General features: G+C 35.8%; 1 protein-coding gene across 1 annotated transcript in view; it reads right to left on the bottom strand.

The window, feature by feature from the left end:
* The window catches only part of ENPEP (glutamyl aminopeptidase), a 93,817-nt gene that overhangs the window by 8,056 nt on the left and 59,201 nt on the right, over positions 1 to 26,560 (bottom strand). The window contains exons 11-18 of the mRNA XM_090266420.1: positions 26,207 to 26,286; positions 16,037 to 16,173; positions 15,878 to 15,933; positions 8,701 to 8,851; positions 4,390 to 4,463; positions 4,177 to 4,281; positions 3,918 to 4,088; positions 1,599 to 1,739 (exon numbers count right to left, since the gene is read on the bottom strand). Of these exons, the coding sequence (XP_090122546.1) occupies positions 1,599 to 1,739; positions 3,918 to 4,088; positions 4,177 to 4,281; positions 4,390 to 4,463; positions 8,701 to 8,851; positions 15,878 to 15,933; positions 16,037 to 16,173; positions 26,207 to 26,286 (915 nt within the window). The remainder of the gene's footprint in view (positions 1 to 1,598; positions 1,740 to 3,917; positions 4,089 to 4,176; positions 4,282 to 4,389; positions 4,464 to 8,700; positions 8,852 to 15,877; positions 15,934 to 16,036; positions 16,174 to 26,206; positions 26,287 to 26,560) is intronic.

The following is a 26,560-nucleotide window of genomic DNA, read 5'->3' as shown; positions in this document are numbered from 1 at the left end:
TTACTAGACTATGAAGCAATATTAAAATGCTTGGGTGAGGGTTTTGGAACTAGCACTGGAAATTTTTTATCAATTCATTTTTCTTTAAAAAATTCAGTATTATGTCTAATAGATTTATTTTAAGGTCAGATGTTTATAACTTTTATGACAAAATAACACCTGAATTTTTCTACTTCTAACTTTTTAAGAAGAATAACAATGAACTAATTTTTAAAAATGAAAAATGCATACTTTGAAATAAATTACACCAGAGCTATTTAAATAAGCCTTGTAATAAACAGTTTGCACAATGAATATTATTTACTTGTCTTTTTACAATAATTCAAAAGTAAGCATTGTTCTTCATCTACATAGGTTTTGTGCAGCATATACCAATAAAAGTTTTACAGCCTTTTCAATTAAAACAAAATACATGATATTTGCCATTAGGCATATATCTTTCCAAATGAAAAGTATTATCTTGCATAATATGAACTGTTACCCTCCAGATAACATGTTCTGAATAGGTAGATTTATTGTTTCTAAACTAAGCATTTTATTGAACAATATAAACAGATGAACAAAGTATCATGGGGGTGTGCATGTGCATCACTCAATCCTCATATAGGTGGATAAGCAGTTACTACCAATCATTGCAATGATAAAAAAGGCAAAAATTTATCAGAAGTAGGCAAAAAAAAAAAAAAGTAAAGGAACATGGTAGAGCTAGAGATTTAATCTGATCTCAGAAGGATGGGAAATGTGAATCAACATAATGGAACTCAGGGGAATTGTAGGGTAGAAAAGTTGTACAAGTTGTTGTAGTTAATATTTCTGATAAGGCAGTCAATTAGGTAGTGTTGACAAGAAGACAGAAGAGATGAGAAGGGGATGAGAGAGGCTATTTCCTGGTGTGGGGATTTCAGATGGTAAAGGCCTTTTGGTCACTGTTTTCACATTTATTTGGAATATATAATCTATATTTTATTTTATGCTCTGTCAAAGAAATATCTTTTTAATGGAATTAAGCATTAAATTTAGAGGATCAGGACCAAGAATAGCAATATTTCTTTTGAATGGGCTGAAGAACTTTTTTTAAAAATTGAGAAAGCATCTCTTTAATTTGCTGTTTTCCATTTTAAAACTGTTATTGCCTGGAAAGTGCAGTTTCTTTTTTAAAACTTTTCAAAATACCTAAAATTTAATAATCTGATCAAAGGATATAAAATGTATCATTTATATAATCCCATTAAGATACAAGGCTCTAATTTGAACCCAGGTCCAGGAATTCTCATTTAGTTTTCATTTAGCCAGGTACTATCACAACAGGCAGAATTATATTACCTTGTTTTAATCAAACTAAAAACAGTGTGACTTAGGCATCTATCCAGATCTCAGAATTCTACAGATAGGTGGAATACTTTCCAAAAAGAAATTATAATGAAAATTAATTAGTATATTGCTTTCCCGGGGGGGGGGGGCATGATTATTTACCTCTACTAATATGCCAATTCAGATACTGCACAGCTGTCAGGGAAAGTACAGTAAAGAGAAAAAAAGAAAGAATTGTAGATAGTATCCAACAAAGAGAACAACAAACCATTATCTGATCATCTCACCTGTTGACTAGATATTCCCAGTTGTTCTGTATCCAATTCCAGGCCATGTTCTTCCCATAGCTGTTATATGAGATATATCGAATGACTGTAAACACATCCTGAGTTTTAATAAGGTTTGAGTCCTTGAGCAAATCCAAATACCTAAGAGAAGCCAAAAATTCAAAATGAACCTTTAATGTTCACTCATTCTTAGCTAAATTCCAATAGAATATATCTTTCATTCCTATAATTCAATTCTAGAGGGACCAACCAATCAAGTTAATTAAATATGACAAATAATAAAGCACAATTTAAAATTTTCTAAAATATTTAACTAAATCAACATGTAATTTTGAGGACTAGTGAAATGTAAACCACAGAAATATTAAAACTTGAATTATTTTGAAAGTACTAAAAACAATTAAAAAACAATTTTAACTTAATTTTTTATGACTACGTGGATAGATCTTGAGAATATCATGCTAAGCAAAATAAGTCAGACAAGAAAAATCAAGAATCATATGATCTCACTTATATGTGGGATATAAAACTGAAAGCAACAAATGAACAAGCAAGAAAACAAACAAAAACTCATAAACACAGACAACAGTATGGTGATTACCAGAGGGAGGGGTGGTAGGGGATTTAAAGGGTAAAGGGGGTCAAAAATATGGTGACAGAAAATTTGACTTTGTGTGATATATCATAGAATTGGACACTTGAAACCTATATAATTTTATTAACCAATGTCACCCCAATAAATAACAAAAATAAGTAATTCTATCTATTGAAGAGAAGCATTTTGTCCACTTACCTATTATTCCCCTGAACTATAAAAAAAAGCTAATAAGTTAAGGGAAAGTATTTATGCTCTAATTTTCTGTGGGATAACAGTTAAGTCTCATTTGTTCTTTTATTGATTGTAAAAAACAATCTCTTAACATAACCTATGTGGTAAGATTAGTTGGCTATAATTATAGTAAAATGAGAATAAGTCCAAATCAATAGATTAAGTAACCAAACCAATAGATTTTTATTAAATCTGTGCCATGGCTGTATATAGAGAGAATATCTCAACATGATCTAGCCTACTGAACTTTCAGAAACTGCACTGGAGTGGTGGGCTCCTGAATTTTTGTGCAATTTATCTTTTATCCTTTAGCTCACAAGAGTCTAGTAAGGCATCTAAGTACTTGCTAATTTTCTCATCAGATACAATTGGCATAATGTCATCCAAGTAATGGATCAATGTGGTATTCTGTGGACTGTCAAGATGATCAAGTTCTTGGTAGACTATCCTAGAGCAGTGAGCAGGAGTGACATATAGCCCTGAAGCAAGATGGTGATGGTGTATTGTTGACTCTGCCAGGTATAAAGAGTTTCTGATAGTCCTTACAAATTGGTTATTGTATTTGTAATTTATAATTTACATTTTGCCTCTCTAGTGAACCTTTAAATTTGTCAAGGATAGATATTATGACATTCATTTCTAGTCCCACAATCTATATACCTATACATAGAAATAACATCACAAGATTTGGTTAAATTAATAAAGTAAATAACCCTGAAACCATAATTAAGCAAAAAATGAGTTAAGGCAAAAGTTAGTTGACTTGGGACATAGGTGTGGAGTACAAGAAGATTCATAGATGCGCTTCCAGAAGTCTTTATATCTTTTGAGTGAAATGTAAATACACTTTATTTGTGTGTGTATGCATATTGTGGCAGACACTCCTCTGATGACAGGAATCAGTTTTGTTCTGGGCTTGGATCAAGGTACCTTTGATCTTAGAAAAGCTAGACTCCTATCACAGCCCTAGAGTAGCATTATTGATTGAAGTCAGTCAAAGGAATTTAAGTTCATCCTTGTCCACAAGCGATCGTGTGGTAGACCCAAGAACGATCAAGTGTGACCCACTTCTGGATTATAAGGGGAAGTGGAGAAAACTGACTTCTTAACATAAAAGACAGAGCCTTGTGAGGAGGAACTCTTTTGCTCCTGTTCTTCTTCCATTGAACTAACAAGTATATGTATGAGACAAAATATTTGGAACTCTGGAGATCATGAGACATCCTACAAGTTGAAGATGACAGAACAGAAAGAGAGAGAGTTTAGGTCACAGAACTGAAAACTGTCTACCTTTTCAAATTTTTCCATATGAGATTACATTAATTTATTATTTAAGCCACTATTACATAGATAGTTTGTTTCTTGCAGGGAAATAATTTTAATAGATTTTTCCTTGGAAAAATATACATTAATAGCATCTATAGGACACTGTGACACATGAACTATCAAATACCATTCGTAGAAGAAAAAAAAAAAAAGCTTCAATTTACCTTGACAAAAGAGTAATGTTCTTCACGGAGGCTAATGCATATAGAAGTTTTTCTTTTTCTTGAGCTAATGAAGTTTTCTGATATTGATCAAGAGTGTAGTTCCATGAACTCTCATTGCCAGAGTTTTGCATTCCATACCGATATACCAGAAGCCTGAGATTTACAGAAATCCTAGAAGAATAAACAGTATTTCAAAGATTTTAATTTTTTGCTTCACGATTTAAAGTCTTCTAGAAATGAAAGCATGTTGAACAATCACCTTTCAGTCCCAGTGAGCCACTGCTGAAATAACTGGGAAGCATTCTCCAAGGCTTCCTGGTCTCCCAACTTGCATGCGAGCCCTAACACAGAGGCACGGAGCAACCTTAGGAAACAAGAACACACAGAACTTGGCCTTAGCACTTTTCAACACATTTTAAAATGCACACACATATATTGAATGGGTATTAGTTTTAAAAATGTAAAAAATAACTTTGTGAGGTGATCTCCAGTATCATTCCATGTCAGAACATCTGCAACCGGCTTCACTTGACCACGGAAGTATTCCTGAAATAAAAGCACCATGTACAATGAGTAATCATTCATTATTTATGAACAGTCTCTCAGTTATGATAACCTACAGACCCCCAGTTGTAACTTTTTTTGTACTAGTTCAGAGAACTTTGGGCCTGTCATTAGAAAAAGGATGCATTCAGTTCTTCTCCCAGTGCAATATTGCTTCAATCCTGAAGATAAGAACATTCTGAATGTTCTCTAATGTTTTATAAAACTTTGGGTAAGCCCGTTTTAAGTTTCCACTTCTTATTTAACACTTGTAAGAAATAGAATAACACTTGATACATCTGTTGCACTGAGAAGGCTATTCAAGTAGTGATGAAATAGTAATATTATTTCAATATTTATATATTACCTTTGGATTTACAAAGTACATTTAAATTATATAATCTTAACTACCCCATTACCATAGGCAGCCAAGTACTGACATTCTTGTAGAAAGGAAATTAAGACTCACAAATATTAAAGCATTTGTGCAAGTTCTTTCATTTACCAAGTGGAAGAGTCAGATTCTAATCCAGAATTTGTTTAAAATTACAAGTGCCTTGCCAACGTGCTACAGAAATCACAAAGCAAAGTAAATGACTATCTTATAAAATCTCAATGTGAAAAACACAGCAGTAATAATAAAGAAATATAATGTTACTTTGGGAAGAATAAATTCATTTTGACCTAGAATAATTCATTAAAAATAAGGTTTAGTTATATCTGTGATTTAAAATGTTGCCTATTTTTAAAAAAGATTTTACTTACTTAATTTTTAGAGAGAGGGAAAGGAAGGGAGAAAGAGAGAGGGAGAAACATTGATGTGAGCAAGAAACATTGCTTGGTTGCCTCTTGTGTGTGCCCTGACTTGGGGGACCAAACCCGCAACCCTGTCATATCCCGTGGCCTGCAATGCAAACAGCAACCTTTCGTTTTGTGGCATGATGCCCAACCAACAGAGCCGCACTGGTCAGGACAAAATGTAGCCTATTTTAAATGAAATATTAATAATTATATTTCTTGTAACATTAAAATATACTATTAAGTGGAATACTGACCAGAAATACTGATACATTTCAAGTTGAAAAATAGACTTCTGGTCAAGATGATAGCATAGGTAAACATAGCTCACCTCCTCATGCAACCACATCAAAATTACAAATAAAATACGGAACAACCATCAATCAACACCATCAGAAACTGAGTTGAATGGAAGTCTGACAACTACAGAATAAAAAGAAACTACATCCATCCAGTCTGGTAGGAGGGGCAGAGATGTGGAATGAGCTGGTCCCACATCTACATGTGGTAGATAAAAATTTGGAAGGGATGTCTCAGGAGTGAGGAGTTCAGGCTCCACACCAGGGTTCCAGTGCCAGGAAGATAAGTCCCCATAACTTCTGGCTGCAATAACCAGCAGGGATTGAGCCATTGGAAGAAACTTCTGGAGTCCCAAGACGTTCCCTTTAAAGAATCCACACATGGACTTACTCAGACTCACTCCCTCAGAGCTCCAGGATTGGGTAGCAGCTTGAAAGGCACCAGTGGCATATAGGGAGAAATGGAAGTGTCTGGCATCAAGACATGGACAGGGGGATAGCTTTCTCCCAGAAAGAAGGGTAGCAGAGACCATTGTCCCTTTTCTGAACCCTCCCCCAACAAAGCTACAGAGCCAGAAGGCTAGTGTCATATCTGAAACTCCATCACTGTTTGCCCCACCCTGGAGATCCCAAAAGATTCTGTCTCACCCAAATTACAGGCCTATCCAAGCTGCTTTTCCATGTAAATGGCTGCTTTTGGCTCATGCTTCACACTTTCTAAATCCTTTCAAACAAGCAACAGCTGGCCTCAGGGAGCCCCAGCCCCCAGATCTTTTGCTAAGTGGCCCCAAGCCTGGCACTATAAGCAACCAGCCTAGATTCACAGCTTATCTTCACCTGGATATCTCTAAGCCCAGCACAAGTAGCAGCCATCTGAGATTGCTTTATATCTCAGGCAGGGTGGCCCCAGGCAGAACACAGGTAGGTGCTGACTTTGGCCTGCATCACCCAGGAAACTGCAGAGCTTGCGCATTCAGTGGACAGCTACAGACCACGTCAGAGCACCACCACCCTGCTCCTGCACAGCTGATCCTTCACAGAGGGCGAAGGTTGGTGGTCAGTGGTCACAGCCAGTCCTTGCAGCTGACTGGCCAGGATAAGCCTCTCCCGTTGATCTGCCAACAGCAATCAAGTTTCAACGACAAGAGGAGGGCGTACTTAGTCAATATGGAGGGTGCACCTCAAGGACCCAGCTTGGGTGATAGGAGAAGCTGTGCCACTGGACCCCAAGGACACCAACTACATTAGGTCATACTACCAAGACGCAGTCAAAGCAGCTCTATCTGATACATAGAAACAAACACAGGCAGGCTGCCAAAATGAGGAGACAAAGAAATATGGCCCAAATCAAAGAACAGAACAAAACTCCAGAAAAAGAGCTAAACAAAAGGGATATAAGCAATCTATCAGATGCAGAGTTTAAAACACTGGTCATAAGGATATTCAAGGAACTTAGTGAGGACCTCAACAGCATAAAAAAGATCCATCAGAAATGAAGGATACACTAATTGAAAAAAAAAGACAATTTACAGGGACTCAGCAGTAGAGGGGATGAAGCCAAGGATCAAATCAATGATTTGGAACATAAGGAAGCAAAAAATGACCAACCAGAACAGCAAGAAGAAAAAGGGATCTAAAAAAGTGAGGACAGTAAGGATCCTAGGACTACAGTACTCCCTCACTTATCGTGGGTATTACGTTCTAGTCCCTCCTGCAATAGGTGAAAAACCGCGAAGTAGGAATCTTACATTTATTTTAGTATTTATATATATTTTAAGGCTTTATAAACCCTTCCCACACACTTATAAGCCATTCCCAGTCCCTTATTAACCTTTCCCACTCCCTTATTAACCTTTTCCACACTTTTATAAAACTACTTATGTTCTTAAACATATTCTACACTCTTAAACCTATGTAACTTTAACAACATGTATACAGTACAGTAAAATCCCACGATATAGCAAAAAATCCATGATAAATAATTAAATATAATATTTTTTAAAATCCTGCAATACAGTGAGGCCGCGATAAGTGAACCGCGATATAGAGAGAGAGTACTGTATTTCAAGTGCACCAACATTCACATCATAGGGGTGCCATAAGGAAAAGAGAAAGAGCAAGAAATTGGAAATCTATTTGAAAACACGAAAGAAAACTTCCCTGATTCAGTGAAGGAAATAGACGCACAAGTCCAGGAAGCACAGAAAGTCCCAAACAAGATGGAATGCAAAGAGGCCTACTCTAAGAAACATCATAATTAAAATGCTAAAAGTTAAAGATAAAGAGAGAATCTTAAAAGCAGCAAGAAAAAAGCAGTTAGTTACCTATAAGGAACTTCTCATAAGATTGTCAGCTGATTACTCAAAAGAAACTTTGCAGGCTAGAAGGGATTGACAAAAAATATTAAAAGTGATGAAAAGCAGGGACTGACAGCCAAGATTACTCTACCCAGCAAAGATATTATTCAGAATCGAAGGGCAGATAAAGAGTTTCCCACGCAAGAAAAAAATTAAAGGAGTTCATCACCACCAATCTATCATTATAAGAAATATTAAAGGGCCTCATTCAAGAAAAGATTAAAACTATGAACAATAAAATGGCAACAAATACATGTCTATCAACAATTGATCTGAAAAATAAACTAAGCAAATAATAAGAGCAGAGACAGATCCATGGATACGTAGAGGGTTTTGATAATTGCCAGATGGGAGAGGGTTGGGGAGGAATGGGTGAAGAGGTGAGGGGATTAATGAGTACAAATGGGTAGTTACAGACTAGCCATGGGGATGTAAAGTGCAGTATAGGAAATGGAGAAGCCAAAGAACCTATATGCATGATTCATCGACATGAACAATGGTGTGGAGATTGCCTAAGGGAGTGGGAAGTGATGGGTAGAGGGAGACAAAGGTGGAAAAATTGGGACAATTGTTATAGCATAATCAATAAACTATAATTAAAAAATAAAATCAAAGTGAAAAAAATAGCACCTCTTTGCTTTGACTACTCAAGTCATTGTACTTTCCTTTGGCTTCACTTGGCAAGGAACATATGTTTTTGTCTTCCAGGAGCTCCTTCCTTCAGATATTTTCCTATTCTGCTAGTGACTAAACATTTATTTTCAGAAGATATATCATTAACATCACCTCAATCATAGGGTATAGCTCTTTATCATCTTCAAACATGCTAATAATATAGGTTATAGCTGAAATGACTCTCTGCCATGGTAAAAAATCCTCTTCCTTGTTGAGATACTTGGTCAAGTTCAGAGCCACCTTATAATCTAGAAGTTGAGCTCTAAGAAAGGAAAAACAAACCACAGTTAATTAAAAAGATCAATTAGCTTCCTTTAAACTAAAAGAACTAATATGGGGATTACAGAATTCAATGTTAATGAGAATCCTTCTATTATACAATTTAGAAAATGCATGTATTTTTGAAGCCTAATCAAATAGTTTTATTCACAGTGATATATTATGCTTTCAAACATTCAATAGGAAAGGGGAAGAAAGAACATTAAGATGTACATTTGAAAAATCTGTGGCAAAGTTTCAGATAAAACCAAAGCCATTTAGGTATGTGGTTGATATAAATGAATAGAAACTTTTAAATGTTAGGTTCATAAGCCAATTATAATAAACAAATACATTATTATATATGTATCTGAATAAACGTATTTGCATTTGAAATAAAGAGGAAACATGAATAACAGTATTCATAAATCATGAATGCTTCAAACATTCTAATTGAACTTATATTTCCCATAAAACATCTCCTTTTTTATACATTTTCCAATAATATGGCTCAATAAAAATGAACTTTGTTCCTCCAGAAAATTTGAAGTTACTATTGACATTTCAAAATTTAAAGAATTCCATTTCTTCCTCTTAGAAAGGATTCTAGAACCTCTTGAAATCATATTCTTAGAAATCTGTCAGATTTCAATTTTTAGCCTAGTTTTTAGAAAGAATTTTATGAAAATCTTATTTTTCCAAATTACATTTTGAAAATTTTAATTAAAAATACATTTTAAATTATTGAATTAGTAATACTGATGCATTGAGTGCTATTATGTTTGAGGTCATTTTGTGAATAAACAATAATGTAATTATATTTTGACTTCTGAAGAGTTTGATTAGAGGGTGAACTAGTATTGGAGAGATAAATAAGAATAAAAATCTTTGGCTCATATGATTTTTCTAATGAAATATGACACAGAGTTTTCTTCTCGGTTCAAAGAGCTGATTTTTCTTATTGTCTAGTTCCTGATATGATTTACAAGTTATATTTTGGAGCATTCAGCCTTCTTTAATAAAAGTATAAATAATATTGAGAAATGGAGTATTTTATTGAGAATATTTGTTAAGTAAAAAATGGTAGAATGTTGTTGACATTTGAAACTTGATAATTTTCTAATTTTAGTGATTCTCTATTTTTCCAGGAAGACAGAGCAACAATTATATCCAATCAGTGTTTTCTTAGGAAGAATAGTTGTTGCTCTAAGGATCAAACTAGCAAAGAGGTTAGTGAAATTTTAGAAAGAATTGCAGATAATTTGGTCAGAAATCAGGTTGGCTTTACATTTCTGGGAGGTGGAAAGATTAGAAGGGTCTTGGTTACTAGGACCAAGAGAACTGGTTATTTGGCTACTATAAATAGGAGGGAATCCGATGATAAAAAGGTTAGAGGCCCTGACTAAGTACTATGTATTCAAACGCTGAAAAATCAATATCCTGTCTTAGTGTCTTATTTTTCCAGCACACTTGATAGCTATGCAATAGTTCCACTTTGGTATCACTTGTTTTCTTTAAGTCTGAGTCATAATGCCAGAACACTGGAACGGGAGTGAACTTTTGATGCTTGATATTACAGAAGATAATATTTTGAGAATTAAGATAATGTACTTTTCATTTCCCACAAATCACGTTACTCTGCAGCTCCTACCCATGGGATCAGTGGTATTTGATACCTCAGAGGACAAGCAATGCCATTTAGAACCATGATTCTCAAATTTGAGCCTATGTCAGCAACACTGGAAAGTTGGTTAAATCACACACTCTTGGGTCTCATCCCAGAATTTCAGATTCAGTGGGTCTAAAGTAGTGCCTAAGTATTTGCACTGCTCACAAGTTGCTAGGCAATACTGATACTGCTGGGACCACCTGTGAAGAACTGGTTTTTTAGAACAAAGACTTCTATAGTGCCCCACCCAGGTCGCTTTACAGCTCTGTGTTGGCTCACAGCTGCCACCTCCTGCAGGCCAGATACATCTATCTTGCCTAAGATGTTATACAGCCCCTACTCCTGACCATTAATCAACTGTCTGACTCAGGAACGCAACAAGCCACCCTGGGTCCCGCTAGCTGGTCCCACTCTGTGGTACAATTCATAGCTTCCTAGTAGAATCTGATAAAGCTAGACCCCAGGTCAGAATATATCTTTGCTTAGATGTTTTTCCCCTGTTCCCTCCTGTTTTCTGTACTACCTACCTCAAGAGAGTACTCTATCAATATTACCACATGCACAAGAACTCCCATTTCAGACTCTGCTTCTAGGGAACTCCACAAAAGACAGCATTCTTACTCAACTTTGAGTCTCAAGTTTCCTTTCTTTTTAAACCCATACAAAACAGCAGTTCTGAAAGCCTTGATTGAGAATTTTCTTTATTCCAAAATCTTCCATGTATATAGTGAGAACCCAGCTGGAAGGACTCAAATCATAGAATTTTCTTATCATTTGTAGTGTAGAGGATGGAAGCTATAACTTAAAGAAAGTTCCCACCTAACTCAATGGAGAAGAAGAGGACAAAGAGGTCCCCTGAGAGAATTCATGTTTTCCTGTCTTGCGCTGAGGCACGCAGGATGTATGAGGAATCCTGTAGCCAAGGTTTGTTTTTGCTCCCCTGAGTATGACTGTGCAGTCCTTCTCACAGAAGCCTGGGCTAAGCAGTGTCCTGTTAAACATGGCTCTTGAGTGGGACATGAGAACAATTGAGAGAGGTGCCTGCATGGATGGAACTGACCCCACATGCTCATGTCCAGCAAAGCCTTCCAGTGGTGTGGAGACCTTTGGAAAGTTCCCATGTACCTGGTCTCTCAATATTAACTTGCCAATTAAATTCAGATTTCTGGCTTAAAACATTCAGACCCTTTTTTTGTCTTTCACCATTTTCCTGCTTCTCCCACTTATTTAAAAAGGGCTGTCCATGAGGAAGTAGGAAAGTTGCTTATCCAGTTCTGTGTTGTCCTCTGGTCACTTCTGCAAACACCTATAAAATCGTAAAACCAGTAATCTCGGCATGGCTGATGTTCCCCTGGTGGCCTTTATTTGCTAACCTGGCCCTCACCTTGTATACCCTCTGAGCCACTGAGCCTTTAGCCCTGGAGGGAATTCTGTTTGTATCATTAGTTTAGGTGGTCTTTTAAGCTGTCTGCTGTGCCATTCCTCCTTAACTCAGAAACTTCTGCTCCCACCCATGGGTTTGTCATCTAGCTCCCTGCTTTCCCTAATGTTAGTCTTTCCCCTCCTCCTGGCTTTAGCACACAGTGGGCTTCAGAGCACAACACAAGCTACTGAAAATGATAAAATCTACTGTAACAGGTGTACAACAAAGAATTATTGTCTGCCTTAGTTTTGGCAAGGCCCCAAAACTAGGCCCTTTGGCCTACACTCCAAAGTAAGATGCAGGCTCACAAAATCGGAGATAACATAGTCACAAACAGGTTTTGTGGCCCGTAGCTAATAAGCCACCACCATCCTAATAAAGAGGTTGGAATGGCAAAGAGGGTGAGAGTGTTATTTTAGAAGATGGCTTTGGGACTGTTGTCAGAGTACTGTGAGGTTGTCCCTTCATATCAAGCCTAAGAAAGGAGCCTTTAGTGGGACCACTTGAAGAATTTTACATGTGTATCCTGGAGCTTGGAGGCATAGTGGCCTGACACCCTACCCTGAGAAATCTAAATAATGAGAGGCCATGTTTGGCTAGTGCTATGACCCCAAACTAAAGTAGTGGGACAATGGAGTGGCCTGTCCTTTCAGACTTCGTTGAGGCAAAGGATACATGCATACTTGCTATGCACCAGAAGGAGGTCCGAGATAGTCACTTGCCCCTCAAGGTAACTTCTTCAGGAGAAACACTCTTGGCTATGGGATGGGTGTGTGCAGCAAAAACCCATGAAAATACCATACAGGAAGAATCAGAGTTAAACAACTTCAAGGTTCAGAGAGGAGAAAAAACAGCCAGCATGTCAGGAGTTTCACCTGCTCTCCTTGTTTTAACACTGGAAGAGCCAGAGGCAGCATAATGAGTGAGAAGTAGATGTTCCATGCAAGGAAATGGAGAGGAAATCCAGCACCTTGTTCCCACTGCAGGAGACTGGCCTGGGGCTGGTCTGAGTTGGGGGTTGGGGGAACCTTTTTATTTATTGTTAGCTTTTATTATTATTATTATTATTATTATTATTACTTTAGATTTTATTTATTTTCAGAACGAGGGGGAGGACAGAGAAAGAGAGGGAAACATCAATGTGTGGTTGCCTCTCACGTGCCAACTGGGGACCTGGTGTACAACCAAGACATGTGCCCTGACTGGGAATCGAACCAGCGACACTTGGTTCACAAGCCAATGTTCAATCCACTGAACCACAGCAGCCAGGGCAGTTGGGGAAAACTTTAAATGAAGTTGAAATCTTTGATGATTTCATTGGGTTGGGCATATAATCTAACTGAGCCTGTTTTGGGGACTCAAAGTGACTGGCTGAATTTTTATACCATATCTTAACGAATGTGTCCAGCTGGATATTCCATCCAGGGCAATAAAAGTACTAGCTCCTCAGGTTTGGGGACACAGGAATCAAGAATATATTTACTTTTAGATGCGCCCTTTTAGGCCTGCTTGTGCAACATGATATGTCATAGTTACACTGCTTTTTGAACACCTAAACAGAACTGCATAAATTCTGCTGCTGCCACAGGCACTTATCTTTTTAACTACACATATCTCTTTTTTTCCCCTCCTAAAGTTTCATACTGGTCTGGATCCACCTCTAACTAAAACTGGTGAAGTTTGTTCCTCTCTGAGTCCTGTTTTGCTTGTGTGTTGCAGAAGGAAATTGGACGATAGCTCAATGGCTCAGGTCTTATCTTAGGTCTTTTCTGGATTGGTTTTGTGTTATTCTTCAAATTTTTTGGTTTTCAAATTTGTCTCACTTTTTTTCTTTCTGCAGCTCTTCAAAATTTTATGAGGCTATGGCCAAGGAGCTGAGCAAATGTAAGAAAATTTTTCACTTGTGTGAGTTATTAGCTTTATACACGGTTCCTTCGAGAGAACTGTTCAAGAGGCTTTCACTTCTTAAAGCAAAAAGAACTATATGCATTGTGCTGTTATGGGAATTAAGCTGTAAAGATATTACAGTTCTATGTAATTTTTAACAGCAAAGATGCTAAGCTTTGAAAAAAGTTATTATGTATTCACAGGAGAGTTTTCCTGAAAAAAATTCTAAATGGTTCTATTATAATGTCCCAGGTCTACAGAGTGCTTGGTACAGAGTAGGTGCTCAACAAATGTTTATTAAATGAGTGACTGACATACTGTAATATAATGAAAATACAATATAGTTCCCCCTTCTCCACAGGGGATATGTTCCAAGACCCCCACTGGATGCCTGAAAACTGTGGAGAGTACCAAACCCTATATATATGTTTTTTCCAATACATGCATATCTGTGATAAAGTTAAATTTATAAATTAGGCACAGTAAGAGGTTAACAACAATAACTAATAATAAAATAAACAATTATAACAATATACTGTAAAAAAGTTAAGTGTCAGACTCCAGTTGACCACAAGTAACTGAAACTGTGAAAAGCAAAACCACGAATAAGGGGCAACCACTATAATTAATTTATTATATATCCAGAAGATTAAACTTGAAGATTTACTAAAGGGAATCATAACATCTATTGCTTACAAAGGAAATTTACATTACAAATTCAGAAGAGCTTTTCTAAATGCTTCCTTGTTGCTACACATCAATGGTGGATGCATTTTTACAATTTACTAAGCACTCATCACAGGCCAGTAACATTTTGGGTGTTTTATGTGCATTACCTCATTTGTTCCTCAAGAGTGTTAGAAGGTCATCCCCACTTTACTAATAAGGAAATTGAGCCAGAGAGAAGTTAAGAAACTTACTCAAGGTTATATCGAACCAGGATTTTAATCTGGTCTGAAAGCCTGTTTTGTAACTCTATAATTTTCCTCCTTAAAAAATGTCAAGAATGTTTTCTGACATCTGTATAAAATAGTTCTCTCATGCCCTCAGTGTTATTATGCTATCCTTCCAGCCACAGAGTTAGCTGCTCGTACTTAGTGAGCACTTACTATGACCAGGCACAGTCAGGAGCTGGAGTTAAAATAAATAGGACCATCATGTGGGTGCTTATTCTCATGGTACCTAAAGTTTGGTGCGTGAGATGGACAGTTAATAAGCAATGACAATATAATATTGTGGGGAAATATAGGGGCCCATAAAAGAATACCCAACCCAGACAAAGGACCATTGGAGGCTTCCTGAGGAAGTAGTGTCTCATTCTCAGTACATGGCTTGTATCTAGTATGAAGCCACAATATAGCCCAAAAAGAGTCAGCTGTGTCCCTAGCTCCTACAAAAGTGCCACAAATTCAACAAATACCTATTGACTTTCTAATGTTAGATTACCTGAAAAAAAAAAAAAAAACACCTCAGAGTTACTATAGTTACTACTCCTCCAGAACCCTGATCTCCATTGATTATCTTTTTAAGTGTAGGTTACCTCCAGGTCATAAAGAAAAAGTCAAATTTCCTAATGGTATTTTAATTCTGAACAATCCTAGAACACCGTGTCTCACTCTCCTTACCCCCACGACCTGAATAATATTTGATGAATCTAGCCATAAAAATCTTAAAATGGGCTTCAGTTCATAAAATTGAGTTTATGAAACACATTGTCTGTCTTTTTACTAAATCAAATTAGAAAAGTGTACTTTTAAGCATTTGAAAATTTCACTCCTAGTTAGCTCAAGGACTCTGATATAGAAAAACTCTGCTCAAAGTTAACAAGGTAGGTGAGTTTTTGCGTGTATGTTAAAAGTTACCATCAGTATTTTGGCTGTGAGGTTCATATGAACTTTAAAAAAAGAGTCAAAGAAAAGAATCATGTTATAAATAGTTGCTTTTGATATTTTAAATTAAAATTAATTCTTAAATTTTGTTGTAATTCATTTTTCAAATTTATGCCATAATCCACAGTATTTTAAATGATCTAATCTCATTCCAAAACCTACCTTGCCAAGGCAAAAGCATCATCAATAAGACTTGCACGATCAGCAGAAGAAAAGCCCTGGGAAGCGGAAGAAGAAGCGGTAAGAATTGTGCTTCTTACAGTGTTAAGCTGTTGTTCTTAGAACAAAAATAAAACAATTCTCAGTCATTGCTACTCTTACCTTGTGATTGGTGGAAAGATTGGTAGCTATCCAGTCCCAAGTTGGTACTTCATAATTTACACGATAAAACCCAATATGATCTGGGTTTATTTTGAGAAAAACATCTCCACTAGGATTAGCAGAGTTCAAAATGATTCCTGCAGTAGTAAATAAACACTAATGAGAAACATATTTGCATATACAGTAGTCCCTCTCTATGTTGCGGTTCACTTATCGCAGCCTCACTGTATTGCGGGATTTTAAAAAATATTATATTTAATTAGTTATCACAGCTTTTTCACTATATTGCAGGATTTTGCGGTACCATATACATATGTTGTTAAAGTTACATAGGTTTAAGAGTGTAGTATAAATGTAAGGTTCCTACTTCGTGGGGGCGGGGGAGGTCTAGAACGTAATACCCTTGGTAAGTGAGGGAATACTGAACACAGAGAAATTAGGCCCAGAAGGTAAAGAAGAAAGAAAGGAAATATTAGGTCAAAGAGTTCAGTCTGATTTATATCCAAACCCTTAAGCCTAATTCTTATTTAGTTGCCCAACATTAGAATGTCACTGTAGTGCATGAACTGGGGGGGGGGGGGGGGGGGGGGAGTAATGTAAATAAGTGTCCTATATAATCTGTGACATATTTTTTACTGGCAGAAGCTTACCACATAGGTAAAATAAATTTGTGCTTATCAGTTCTTCCATAAAAGAAAACAATGTCTAAAAAAAGAGAGGTCATGTAGATTATTACACAAAAAATATTCACTGAAACAGCCTGGGGAGGGGACAAAAATATAAACATTTAAAAGAATGGTTTGTTTATTAAAATCAACATTCACATTAATGTAAATGGCTAAGGCGAAGCAGAATGATTTGAGAATTAGCAACATTTAAAAATGTCAAAAAGGCTTGTGATAGAACTGAAATACAAACATGACATTTTCTATTTTATAATCCATTTCATACTTGCTTTTCTAATTTTATCTTTATAAAGTCTTCTACTTTCTTATTGCAATTGATTACATCAATGCTTTTTCATCAGTGGATTTTCTGAATTAACTTTCTAAAGTAGCATCCACTATTTATATAAGGCTCTAGTAAATAAATTTTAGAAGCTCAACGTTGGAGGAACAGAGACTTATGTTTTAGGTAAAATACACCCTTAACATAAAAGCTATGCTCTGACATGACTGGATTTGTTAGGATTACTCTTATACTTTTTAATATATACATATATATTTGTTTGCATGGACAATGTACAATTTAAATAAGAGTGTGGGGTTACTTCATATACTTGAAGAATTGCATATAGTTTGATGTACTGACTGTAGAATGTGATATTAGAAAATAGGAGATGAGGCTGGAAATAAGGGCCAGGTCTTCAGTGTGAAGCCATGTTAAGGAATCCATCTTCTGAGGATGGTAAGATGGTAAAGATTTTTAGCAGGGAAACAGCTGCTTCAGTTTGTTTTCTAGAAAGATAATTTTCATAGTGGTATGAGGGATATATTGGAAGGAGATTCTAGAGTCCACTGTGCTAATGTAGGACAAGGAAGGATGCAGGCTTCCTCTAAGGCAGGGATGATGAAAACAAAAAGGAGAGGATATATTCAAGAGACACCCCGCAGGTAAAATCAACACAATTCTCTTTCTGACTTGCTGTGGATAGTTAGCGGGACAGGAAAATGGCTTGCATGACTGCATGAATAGTGGTTTTGCCAGTAGAGAATAGAGGAATATGTGTCAGTTTGGGAGGAAAGCTGATTTAAAATTTGGAAGTGTTTGTAAGGTTTGGAAGATATCCAGGACACAGTAGTTTTTCATAATGTATTTGTACCCTCTTCAACAAGACAATAAGTTTCTTTAGGACATTTCAGAGTAGGCACTTGACAAATTATAAACTTCTACCTCACTCACGTAGTATTTATCTTTCTTTGTCCTTCTCTCATGGACAAGTTGTTAAAAGGAAGTTAATCTTTTGGCAACCGTACATGTTGAATGTTTGTATCAGGAGGAGAGCCTCTTGCTAAGTACAGAGCCACGTGTTACAAGAGAAAGAGCATAGACTTTCGAGTCTGACAGTTCAAGGATAAAATCCTTGCTCTGTGACTTATTAGCTGTTTGATCTTGGCCAAATCACTTGACCTCTCTGTGTCCCAGTTAACTGTGAGGGAAATAGGGATAAAATTCCCTCACAGGGCTGTTGTGCAGATTAAATAAGATAATATAGTAAAATGTTGGTCATATAGTTATGTGTGCAACAGATGGTAACTCTCCCCCTTATTATGAAAGAGGATATGCCACCAGTTCTATAAATAGCAAAGCAAATATAAATAACATTGAGAAGTTCCTGGCAATCCATCTAAATACTGCAGTATTTTAGTGTGCTCTTTATATATACCTAGTTAAGCCTGGCTAAAGTTACTGTGATTTCTCTCACTTTATAGATGAGGAAGCTGAGATCCAGGAAATTAGTAGTTAGAGACTTTCCAAGTTCATGCTGCTTTCAGTATAGTTGTCAAAAGCAAAATACTATTGGGTTCTTTAGTTACATAATGAAGTAATTAGGACTAAAATATTGATGCTTATTCTGGATAAGGTATGGAAATAACATTATTTTTTTTATCTTTTATATGAATGTGTATCTTCCATATACATGCATGTACAAACACTCAGTATACATAATGGAACTTCATTGTTTTTATGATTAGTAATCTTTTTCATTTGAAAGTATATTGTAAACACCTGCAATTTTTTTCAATATACATGAAAATGTAAATTTAATGGTCACATACTACTCTATCACTCAATTTATGAATTACCATACTTTGTTTTGTTCCTTGCTAATTTTATGTGCAGAAGTGTTGACTGTTGAATGAATTAATTTTGGGACAGGTGCTTCTTCTAAAAAATTATTTTCTTTCTTCTATTACTTTTCTAGATACTATAGAACACAAATAATTACCTTTTCAAAATTTCATGCAGTGGTTATTTAATTTGAACCCAAATAGACTTCAGTAACAGAGCACACATAACAATTCTTTAATGTACTATTTTATATAAATAATTTCAACAAACTTTAGACAACTAGACAGCTTGTGATAGCCTGAGATTTCTGGGAAAATAAGCATTTTTCTTTTGTGATAAAAATGTTGTGCTGCATTAATTCTTAGGTGAATTATTTTTCAGTGTAAAATGATATCTTATATCTTATTAAATTTTGTATATCACTTAATAGTAAAATAGCTGAAAGATAAAGGCTAATAATTTTTACTGATGACACGCAAATTGTACTGGAGAGCTAAAAATTTCAAGTAGGATGATGCACTATAGGACTTGGGGTCAAGAAGAAAATTTCAATCTCTGGAACTAAGACTAACATGAAACACTGTAAAATGCATTGCTTATCCATTTGTGGCAATGTTTTCAACAAGTTATTATTCAAGAAAGAATTAATGATTCTGTCCTTCCTCAAACTCAGCATGTGGCCTAGAGAATCTCCCAGGAAAGAAAAGTGTAGTGTTAATATTTAGTATGTAATACACAGAAATTTGAAAAAATGCAAATTGGCTATCAGGATGAAAGATTATCATTGGCTATGATTTTGGTGATGGGGAAGGCATAATTGCAAAGAAGAATTGGATGGATAATGAAATCTGCCAATGTGACCCCAGTCTGTGCAGGGAAGCACGTGCTCAAGTGAGCTGGTATATATGTTCCAGAACTTTTGATATATCTGTTCCTATAGAGAACAATGCATGAGGCAGAGACCTGTTCATTTCTTAGCACACTGTTTCCATTTCCTCCTGGTACACAGCTACACTGCATTTATTACCCTCCTTTGCAGTTAGGTGGCAATATATGCTGAAAACTGGCCATGAATGTGGACAAAACTAATAAATGTTCTTGTAGGCCTGGTCCTTTCATTATCTTCTTGTACCATCTGACCAAATGCGAAAGATCCAGAAGGAGAGTCCGGATCCATAGAAGAAAGTAAAAAATACTTTTTAAGTCTTTATATGCGGGACAGCCATATAGGACCAATGGCCAGTCAAGAAAACATCCATTGGACTGTTGCATGAACAGGAAATTTTTATTGCATGGGGTTACTACTGACAACCTTTAAATGCAATAATTAGACTCCCCTGGTTAATGCATTATATGTCTACCCCAGTTCAACATCTCTGAAATAACTGATCTACCTTAGTTCTCACTTTATCATTATTAAATAAACTTTCTTCCTGGAAAGAGATAACCTAATTACCTAACATGAATATTCTGGTTCACTTTGGCAAGTATATTTTTATTTGTGTAAATAACAAATTAACATTTTCATATGCTTAATTTATGTGACTAAATCTTACAAGACTAGGTTGACCAGGACTGAACTGATGAAACTGAGCTGAATCTGCAAAACTGAATTGTTAATGACCCAATCAAAATTCAATCATTCCATGAGACTCAACTTGAAAAAATGAAGGACATCTCTTGCTCTCTGTTATTAAAATTTGAAATATACTCCCATCATTATTTTGATATGAAAAATTTAAAATATAATTACTATCAAATTTTAGTAATGTTCTATTTATATGTAGTCAGAATTTGGCTGTCCCAAATTTGAAGGAGTTATGAAGTCAGTCATCACAAAGTCATGATGAAGAATTGTGTCCTAGATCTTCTCCTAGACCCTGTATTTAGGAATGCTTATTTTAAAATATTATGTTTTAACAAGATTGGTTATCTGATATCATGTGCTAATCTTCAATTCTTCTACATGTTAGAAAGCAGCAGATTAAAAACAAAAAGGTACTATACTACTAAATATAGATGCACTGACAATAGCCAAAACAGTAGCTAATACTAAAGACAGAGGCATAAAGTATGCACAGGTAATCTCTAAAAGCACAGCAGAGTGGTGGCAAACAAGCTTTTATTATGCAAAGACTTACTAAACTCTTAGTAAGTGTTATGATATGCTCAGCACCTTGTTGGGAATAGGGTGGGCAGGGGGCAAGGAGTATGATGTAGTTTGCATCTTCAAGGAGCTTATAATTTTATTTAAAAGGAAAAGACAGATCATATGAAACTTAAACAGCAATGATACTGTTTAAAATACAAAGTTATAATACTAGGAATAAGGATTAACAAAACTGGCAGCATAAAATACAGTACCAATGGCAAGAAGTAAGATTTTTCAGGGCAAGGTTCTCTTCTTTTGTTATATATTACATGTAAATAAAAGACCTTGGTGGAAGTCCCACCATTGCCTGGGAAATTTCTAACTGATGAATCATCAAAGCAACCAAGAGGAGGGAGGTAAGGCTGGTAACCTGAACTGATTGCCCAGTCAGTACACTCAGCTGAGAGCTGAAGGTGTCCCCAAACAGGAAACAGGAACTTAGTGTATAGCCTAAGAATGGAGCAGGCACTTTGAAGTAGGAAGAGGTGTCTAGTTTGCTTTTGGCTAAGTGACTAGTCATGATTCTGAAGTTTCAGATAAAAATAGGTTTTTGTCATGAAAGCTCTGTGGACATTAGAGTTCATTTGTTAATTCACTGAACCATTAGTTGATTGATTCATTCAAGAAGTAATTACTAGATACCTACAGGAGATATAGAACAACCACAACAACAAAAAGTAAGTTCCAATTTCAGATATGCCATGTAGCAATATTTTCACCAACATATCTCCCAGGTCAAGGGAAATAAAAGAAAGGATAAATAAATGGGACTACATCAAACTAAACAGTTTCTACTCAGCAAAAGAAAACATCAGCAAGATGAAGAGGGAATCAGCTGTATGGGAGAACATATTCACCAATAGTACCTCAGACAAGGATTTGATCTCAAAAATATATAAAGAACTTAAATGACTTAACACCAAGGACACAGATAATTCAATTAAAAATGGGCAAAGGACCTGAACAAACACTTCTCCAAAGAGGACATAGAGAGGGTCCATAGGCATGTGAAAGAATGCTCAACATCACTAGCATCACTAGCCATCAAAGAGATGCAAATTAAAACCACAATGAGATACCACCTCACACTAGTCAGAATGGCCATCACCCACAAATCAGCAAAGAAGTGTTGGTGAGGATGAGGAGAAAAGGGATCCCTGGTGTACTGCTGGGGGGAATGCAGACTGGGGCAGTCACTGTGGAAAGCAGTATGGAATTTCCTCAAAAAACTAAAAATGGAACTGCCTTTTGAATCAGTGATTCCATTGCTAGGATTATACCCGAAGAATTCTGAAACACCAATTCAAAGAACCTATGCACCCCTATGTTCATAGCAGCACTATTTACAAAAGTCAAGTGCTGGAAATAACCTAAGTGCCCATCTGTAGATGAGTGGATCAAAAAACTGTGGTACATTTACACAATGGAATACTATGTAGCAGAAAGAAAGAAGGAACTCCTGCCATTTGCGACAACATGGATGGAACTAGAGAGAATTATGCTTAGTGAAATAAGCCAGGCAATGAAAGAAAAATACCATATGATATCACCTGATACAGGAGACTAATGAACAACACAAACAAATGAACAAAACTGAACAAGGAACAGAGTAACAGTTATCAGGGGGGAGAGGGGTGGGGAAGAGGGGTAAGAAGGGGAAGGGTTTAGTAAAGGAACTACTATAAATAACCCATGGACACAGACAATGGGTAGGGATTGACTGTGAGAGAAGGAGTGGGCTGGGTGGGGGGTAGCAATGAGGGGAAAAGTGTGACAATTGTAATAGATAAATAATAAAAATAAAATTATGAAAAAAAATACTAAAAATGGAACTGCCTTTTAATCCAGTGATTCCAGTGCTAGGATTTTCCCCAAAGAATCCTGAAACACCAATTCAAAGAACCTATGCATCCCTCTGTTCATAGCAGCACTATTTACAATAGCCAAGTGCTGGAAACAGCCTAAGTGCCCATCTGTAGATGAGTGGATCAAAAAACGGTGGTACATTTACACAATGGAATACTACACGGCAGAAAGAAAGAAGAAACTCCTACCTTTTGCAGCAGCATGGATGGAACTGGAGGTTATTATGCTTAGTGAAGTAAGACAGGTGGCAAAAGGCAAATAACATAGGATTTCACCTAATACAGGAAACTAATGAACAAAACAAACGAGCAAAATAGAACCAGAGGCATGTAAACAAGGAACAGACTGACAGTGACCATTAGGAAAGGAGGGAGGTCAGGAATAGAGGGGAAAGGAGGGGCAGAGTCTAGTCAAGGAACTAGTGTAAATAACCCATGGATGTGGACAACTAAATGGGGATTGACAATGGGAGGGGGAGAGGAGGGTGGGGCAGGGGGAGCAAAGGGGGAAAAATGGGACAACTGTAATAGAAAAACAATTTTTAAAAGCTCCATTTTCTCAAGAAATATTCTATGGAAAGAGGTGAGACAGGTAAGTCAATAGTTATAGCAAAACAACAACAACAACAACAAGAAAAGTGGTAACTATAATGACAGACAAATAGGGAGTTACTGTGAGAGCCCTCTGCTCTCTTCCTTTCATACTAGTATTCACTGTCCAGAGCACAGTTCTTGTCTACATTCAGCCAAGCCTATTACCCATTTAAACTTTACCCATAGGTCCTTTACTTCTAAGCCTAGATGTCTTTTTCTTTAGAAACCTTTCCTGAACCCCCAAATCTAGGCCAATGCTTCTCCAGGGAGGACCCTTGGCTATCACCGCAGGAGGCACTTATGACACAATATTATTATATATTTGCCTGTTGACCGGTCTACACCCTCCCTAGACAGTAAGGGGTAAGGACTGTGCTTTTTCCCTTTCAGTATTGTCTCCACACCTGTCCCTGTGCCTGGCACATAAGTTAGTCCTCAATAAATATTGCTTGAAAGAACCAATTAATTATTTAATTAATTAAAAAGGAAATTTATTATTCAAATATTCTGTCTAATATGTAAATAATACATGTAAAAATGTTTATTGTTGTTAACTCTTTAAATTTATTTTATGAAGCACTTGAGTAAGCTTTAGTTATCTGGAAAATTTTTTATGTGGAAACCTCACTCCATAAAAATTATGGGCAAACTGTGTCAATTATTTATGCCTTTAAGTTTGTACACAGAAAATCAATCAATTTCCAAGACATTTCTCCAACCTTCAATTAGCCAATGGTGACCAATGGGGACAATATGTGATAATAGTTAAACCAAATCTACTGAAAGCCTCCAAATGGAATCCTAGCCTCATTATGCCTTTAATCAGTGTTATTACACATTTTTAAAGGTGTCTTTTTTCTGATTCTCCATTTTCCTTTAGCAAATGTGCTTATAAGTAAGAAAATGGTCAGAAGACAGTTCAGGAAAAAATACAGCTTGATACCCAAACACAACATAATCATAAAATACCAAGACAAAATGGCACTGATCTGGGAATTCTGGAAGGTATCAGAAAAACTGTCAGTCACAACAATTAAAGTAATTGTAGCATAAATGGCCAAGAGAAAGTTTTGTTGTAAGAGCCACAGAAAAGGATCTTAGCTCAACAATTGCAAAGCTGATAGAGATTGTAGTAAAAGTAAAAGATCACAAAAGAAATTTATAATGAAAGTAAAATAAAATCCCAAAGGTGAGAAAACCTACTATATCTACACAAAAACTTCTGCACAAGTGTTTATAGCAGCATTATTCATAATAGCACAAAGGTAGAAACAATACAAATGCTGATCAACTGACGAATAGATATATAAAAGGTATATTGATACGACATGAATATAACTGGGCAATAAAAAAGAATGAAATACTAACACATGCTACGAGATGAATGAATTTTGAAAACATTATGCTAAGTGAGAGACACAGTCTCAAAATACTATATATATCATTCCTTTTACATGAAATTTCCCAAATAGGGAAATCTATGAAGACAGAAAGTATATTAGCTGTTGCTTAGGGTTAGGGGTGTGGGAGAATAGAGGTGTTAATGCTAAAGAGTATGGAGTTTCTTTCTGAGGTGATTTAAATGTTCTAAAATTGACTGTGGTGAGGTTACATGTATCTATGAATATAATAAAAACTATTGGACTGTACACTTTGTGTGAATTGCATAGCATGTGAATCATATCTCAATAAAGCTATTTTTATAAGTAAGCTACTGAAAATAGAGTAAAATTTTACTTGCCATAGGAAGTAATACCTAATTAATATTTTAGAATATTTTGCAGGAGCAAATAGGCATATGCAAATAAAAGATAGGTGATCTAAATACATTTATATTTAAAAAGCCAAGGGTGAAATTTTATACCAAATGCTATCCTGAAACTAGGTCTTAGTGAGATGGGGTGAGGAAGAGTCTCATTTGGCTTAGGTAAGCAATAATTTTGAAACACAAAACAAATACAATGGAGAAAGTATAAAAAGCAGGATTCTTCTGAGATGTGTGCTAAAAATGCCTTACTTATTATTTTTTCAGTGATTTGAGGGAGACAACATGTCTCCTTCTTTTTATATAAGTAAAATTTTCCAAGAAAGAAAAAGACAAATCAATGGAGACAAGATAAAAAAAATACATATATTTCAAATCAATTTAAGTGAGAAGAACAGTCACAGCTGAATTTTAACAAAGGCAGGTGCCAAGTAACTCATTTAGGTAGATGGTGGAAGGATAGATGGATGGATAGATGAATGGATGGATAGATGGACATAGATACTGATGGTGTCTTGAGCTATTGATGACAACTCATAGCTCAGGAAAGATAGTTTGAAGTAAAGATTCTAATATGTTGCTTTGGGGAAATGGTAGGTCTAATTTAATAACAGCATTAAAAAACCAGGTTTGTCATATAACTTAAAAAAAATTCAACAACTTACTAATCTGATATAAAGAAATAAAGGAAAGGAGAGAGGAAGGGAAGGAGGAAGAAAACATAGATTGATCTTCCAATTGTTGAACATGTAATCCTTCTCCTTGGGATATGGGTATTTATATTGTGTCAGTCATGGTAGATCATTAAAAAGAATATTTCAAGGTAGAAAAGCTCTCATTGTTGTAAATAAGGATTTGTACCCACCAATAAATTATTTAAGATATTTCTTTTAGCTGAAATTTGCATTCTAAGTTACAGCTTTACTATTTTTTTTACATTTATATTAGTTTAATGTGGTATATCAATCCAAAAAAGAAATAAATCAATTGATGCTGTTTACCTCTTGTTTCTGACCTATTGTAGAATGTAATACTTGACACATCATCTTCCGTCCATTTAACTGGAATATTCCACGTGTAACTAAAGTTTTGTAAAAAGAAAAATTTTACTTTTATTACTAAAAAAATGAATACATATCCAAAGTAAATACACTTAAAAAGCAATAAACAAGCATATTTCTTTATAAGTGATCATCCAATGTATAGAATACAATGAACACAGTTAATACAACATTCTTGAATGAAGATAGGCCATATACTTACTTTTAATTTCTATAAATCTCTAAAATTTAGAATTTTGGATCAAAAAAATAGCTGAAGATAAAGAAGATTATTTCAATAAAATGCTTTGAGGC

Source organism: Furipterus horrens, unplaced genomic scaffold, assembly GCF_987537825.1.
Source record: "Furipterus horrens unplaced genomic scaffold, mFurHor1.1.pri manual_scaffold_2, whole genome shotgun sequence".
Taxonomy (NCBI): domain Eukaryota; kingdom Metazoa; phylum Chordata; class Mammalia; order Chiroptera; family Furipteridae; genus Furipterus; species Furipterus horrens.
This window is presented reverse-complemented; position numbering and strand designations above follow the sequence as displayed.